General features: G+C 49.7%; 1 protein-coding gene across 1 annotated transcript in view; it reads left to right on the top strand.

The window, feature by feature from the left end:
• Positions 1-4,307, top strand: part of FSTL1 (follistatin like 1) — a 28,057-nt gene extending 23,750 nt beyond the window's left edge. Inside the window, exon 10 of the mRNA XM_014524112.2 lies at positions 202-4,307. Coding sequence (XP_014379598.1) covers positions 202-246 — 45 coding nt within the window. The 3' untranslated portion in view covers positions 247-4,307. The remainder of the gene's footprint in view (positions 1-201) is intronic.
• Positions 4,308-5,117: the final 810 nt, after the last annotated feature.

Below are 5,117 nucleotides of genomic sequence, written 5' to 3' on the forward strand. Positions count from 1 at the left end.
AGGGTGGCAGGGCTGGGGGGCAGGGGCTTTGGGTGGGGGGCAAGGGGCACAAGCAGGGCATCCTGCCATGTACCCCCGCCCTCATTTTGTTTTTCTGCCATGCCGGCACTCCGGCACCTTCCAAGGTAGGCATTGTGGTGGTTTTTGGCACTCTGGCCAAAAAATGTTGCCTACCCTTAACCTAGGTCTTTCTTTCCCCAGGAGACAGCTGAGAAGACCAAGCGAATGAGCACCAAAGAGATGTAAGGGGACTCTGTGCTAGAGGAGCCTGGAGGCTGGGCCTGACCTGCTGCCCTGTCTCTCCATGCCGACCTCAGTATGCACAAGTGTCTGCTACCATTGCCCAATCACAGATATTTACATTGTATAGCGTTGGGATTTTTGTTTTGTAATGCAGTGGGGGAGGGGAGTGCAGCCCACATTCAGGGAGTGTTCACTGCTGGGGGGTAGCAAGGCCAGGAGGAAGTTACCACAGCCCCTGTGATCTCCCTTATGGAGGGGATCTATGGATCTGTGTAGAGAATGGCCATGGAGGGCAGTCAGTGTGGGTTTCTATGCTAAAAGGGGAATCTGGGGAAGGAGAGCGGGTCAGTGTTGGTGGGGAGGGAGTCTTTAACCTTATGCAATGTTTGCAGCCTGCTGGCAAGCTCTAGTACAAGCTCTGAGGAACAGCATCCTCTAGCACTGACTGCAGCAGCATGTGAGGGACAGCACTGTGACTGAGTGCATCTCCTGTGTAGCGCTGTCATCCAGGGACTTTTGCCTTCCCTCACCCCATGGCCATCCACTCTCCATTAACCTTTCTGCCTTACACCACCTCCCTCATCACATCTCCCACTCTGTGTCCTTCCCCAAGCTCCAGGTCACCCCTGCTACTGCCCTTCCTCCATGTGGCTCTCATTCTCCATCTGCTCCCCTGTATAGAGAAATGACTTAAGAGAAAATTGGCACTTGGCTTTATAGCTAAAGTGAGAATCCCAGGGAAGTGTTGGGGTAGGGGTGGGGGTGGGGAGGGTCTTAAACCCTGTCTCCCATGGGCTATGAGGCACCTGGAGTCCCTGGTGACATTCCACTGACAGCGATCCAATGTGCCCCTTGCCTTCAGCCAGCCAGTCCCCAGCAGCAACTCCAGTGCAGTGTGGGCTCCAATGTGGCACTGTTCCCTTTGACCTCATCTCACCCACCCCTTCCTAAAGGTGCTACAGTATTTCTTCTCATTGCACTTGCAGGCCAACTCCCTCTTTTTTATTACTTTATTTTCTATGGTAGCAATTCCACTTTTGTATCTTGTAGCTCTAGATCTTTCAAGGAAACACAAGATGCTTTTTGTTAATGAAAGTGCTGTAGCTTCTGTGCACGGTTTGTATTGAAGTGTACCCAGCAAGTACAATCAACTTATAAGCCCAGAGCTGAAGGGCAGGTGCTGCTGTGTCCCTCAAGGTAATGAAACAGGATTTCATGTAATAAATAGAATGGGGATTCTCTGTGGGGGTGGTTGGATACAACCAGATCCTGTGGTTCTCTCTAGGCTCTAGAGCAGGGAACTATCAGCATTGCCGGGAGCCGGATACCATTTCCCAGCAGCCCCTGCCCACATCCCTCCAGCCAGTTTCCATGGAGACCTCAGCAGCGGCCAGGGTTTCCATGGAGACCGACCCAAGCGGTGCTGGCAGGGCACGCAGGTGGGTGGGGAGCTGCCCAGTAGCTGGGGCTGGGATTTTGTGGTGGTGACAACGTGGTCTGAAGCCAGTCCAGACCTGCAGTCGGCTGCTTGCATGCCCCTGCCAAGGGCATGCAGGCAGCGGATCACAGCTCTGCCTCACACTGTCACTGCCACAAAATCCTGGCCCTGGAACAGCTCCCCACCCACCCACGAGCCCTGCCAGCACTGCTTGGGTCAGTCTCTATGGAAACCCTGGCTCCACGCTGTCATGGCCCCACCATTCCTGGAGTCTCCATAGAAACTAGTTGCAGCAATGCAGGCAGGGGCTGCTAGGAAATGCAGCCCATCAAGGGCCAGATTCAGCCCATGGACTGGACTTTGCCTGCCCGCCCCTGCTCTAGAGTGATTATCCCAGCTTTGTGTCACTGTACAAGGTCTCCCTAATGTGTGTGGATGGGACTGAGAGCTGTGCTAGGTAAGGGCCAGAGGGATGCCCCAGTAGGAAAGTAACACCAAAAGGGATGCTTTAACAGCACACTGCTAGCTGAAGCCTTAGATAAAGGAGTGGTGTTCTCTCTCTCTACTTCCCTTTGCTGTGAGGTCAGCTGGATTCTCCTTTCCCTCTAATCCAAGGTTCCAGGTGAACCAGGCTGAGGGGAGGGACCCCTGTGACATCCCACAAGGCCTGTCTGTCCAGGTCTCTGACCATTATGATCATCTTTCCTGAAACATTTTCTTCCAACTGCTTTTTGTTAGAATTGCCCCAGTTATAAACATGTTACTCTGTTGGCAACACCCTTGTGCTGGGTCCCACAGGGCCTTCTGTGTTCAAGGTACATGCCCACACACCCCACTGCCATGTACTCATGTCCCTGAAGCACATTCCAGATGGTCACACACAGGCTGAGTCCAGATGTCTTCTTGCAGCTTCACTTTCCACCACCCACCCTCCTTTTGCCTAATGTCAGCAATTGTCACCGCCTGTCTTGCAGTTCCTAGTGCTTATTCAGGGAGTGCTTCCAGTGACATCAGAAGTTTGTTCCGCTTGCATAAAGGTCAGCAGGACTTCTGCCTCCAACTTCCCCATTTTCAAAGGAGTTGGCTGACAGAGAAAAGGAAGAGGCAGTACCCAGTGAGCAGAGAGAAAAAAGGCAGTTTATAACCAGTACAGTGAGCAACCAGCCCCTTTCATAGTTGCCTTTGTCTTGCTATCACCATGTTCTCTGCAGCCTGTGGATATCAGAGCATGGGCTCTGTTCTCAGTGATGCCTGAGTAAATCCAGAGACAAGGATTTAGTGCAGAGTGGGAGAGGGCGATCTGCCCCTCAGAACACACAGGCTTTACAGAAACAAAGCAAGGGGGTGAGCCTCCTTTCTTCCTTAGTATAAATCCAAAGTAAGATGGGTGGAGTTACATCCACGTACTGACATGCATGAGAGGAGAACCAGCCTCCAGAGCTTTGGGCAGTCTCCCAGATCAAGAAAAGGGCAGTGCTGCTCCACAAGTTACGTTATTTTGGTTTCCTCTTCACCTTTTGCAGGGCAAGAAACACTAGTAAAATGGGAGCTGTTTTTCAAAATCCTCTTCTTCCCAAGTCCCCCACAGATGCGGGAACAAGCTTATGCATTGTGTTTGGAGTTGCCCGAGCACTGCTTTGGACTCTTTGCCTTATTTGATTATAGTCTAAAACCATGGAAGTCCCTCATGGCTCCTGGCTTGTTCCTTCCAGCCTGTTAAAGTGCCTTAGAGAAAACACAATGCCATGCCTTAAAGCAGGAGTGTTCATTGGTGGGAGGACACAGCATATTCCTGAGCCAGGAAGATCTCAAAGTGGGAGGGGTCAACCAAAGAAGTAATTCTGTGCGGTTAAGGATGGCTAGACTGCAGCTGGAGGTGTTATACAACCTGCAGAGTTATGCAGCATGGCCTGTGATCAATCCTCAACTTACTTTAGATGTGCAAGCTGAAAAGGCTTCAGGTTCTAGCATACAACGCAGCCAAACTACTCTGGTCACTTTGGAGCAGTGCATGCTGGGATATGTAGTCTCAGCTGCCCTGAATCTCCCACAAGAGGGCTACAATCTGCTCCAGTTAAGGCAAAATATGTGGAGTTCCTGATGAGCTATGTGATACTGCACCCCAATGCAGCCAAGACCAGGACAGCTGGGGCTTGTTAAATTGTCTTTATAATAACAGGTCTGCTACCTACAGAGTTTCCCCCTGCCCACCCCAGTAACCTAGTAAGAAAAATACCCTTTAAAATGTAACATTTGTTGAAAACAGTGGTCAGCACCGAGGGCAATGGTACGTTGGTACATACATGGTGCATGAACATCTCTTCTCTGTAATCACAGGGGACAGTACTGCCCCAATGTGGAAGGAACAGCTCCAAGCAGTGTTTGCTGGGATAGTCACTGGAGAGTCTGCAAGGTGCAGGGAAGGCAAATTTTTTTAAGCCACCATTTAAGAAACAAACAAAAAAGCTCCCATTCTCTCTATATTTCCCTTGTGTACGTGTGTGAAATTTATCAGTATTCCATAGGTCTCTTTAGCAAACTTATTTTACTTGTTTTTGTAATGTTTTTGAAGCAGGGAGGAGAGGTTTGGATATAACTGCCAAATAAATGAAACAAAATGAAAAGGGTTCACTTGTTTCCTTTTATTTACCAGACCAAAATAGAATTGGCTTTAGGATTTCTGCGCTCCCTCCTACACCCTTACAGGCTGTTCCCCTCATAGCCATCAAAGCGACAAAGCATGTGGTAACTGCTTTTGTATAAGGATCTCAAAGCACTTTGTATAGGCAGGTCAGTATCATTATCCCTACTTGCAGATGGCAAAATGGAGGGAAATGGCCATGGTCACAGAGTAAATCAATGGCATGCCAGCAGAACCCAGGAGTCCAGCCTAGCATTCAGTGCTTCTTAGTACTGTCTTACATACCCTCCCTCAACTCCAGTGTTTACTTCTCTCATGTATTCAGGAGAGGAGGACAACAGACTTCTAACCATAATGTATTTGTACAGTCCACAGCCTAAGCATGCCGTGGCCAAAATATAGTTAATGAGGATGCCAATACAAAGGTTCTTGTCACCCATCTGGGCAGTGGAGATGGGACGGCACCAAACACCAGGCCAGAAGTTAATGGTTTTTAATCTTGTCTTTGACCTTGGCTCACTTTTGTGCTTGGAGAACAGCATGAAGGCCCCCACAGCAACTGGGAGTTGATTCATCATGAGACATGAGGGAGAAATGCTGATGGCAAAATCACAGCCAACAATCTCAGTGCTTGTACTCCATGAACTGTCCAAGCAGAGGACAGTATGTCCATGCAACAGGAAAAGACTAGTGCAGGCTGACTCCAAGTTTCCACTAGCTGCCATGGGCCCATCTTCCTCCAGGCCAGTCACCCATTTTGAGCCTATTTTGCTTCTCATCACCTGTTTCCATGAG

Source organism: Alligator sinensis, unplaced genomic scaffold, assembly GCF_000455745.1.
Source record: "Alligator sinensis unplaced genomic scaffold, ASM45574v1 scaffold1301_1, whole genome shotgun sequence".
Taxonomy (NCBI): Eukaryota; Metazoa; Chordata; order Crocodylia; family Alligatoridae; genus Alligator; species Alligator sinensis.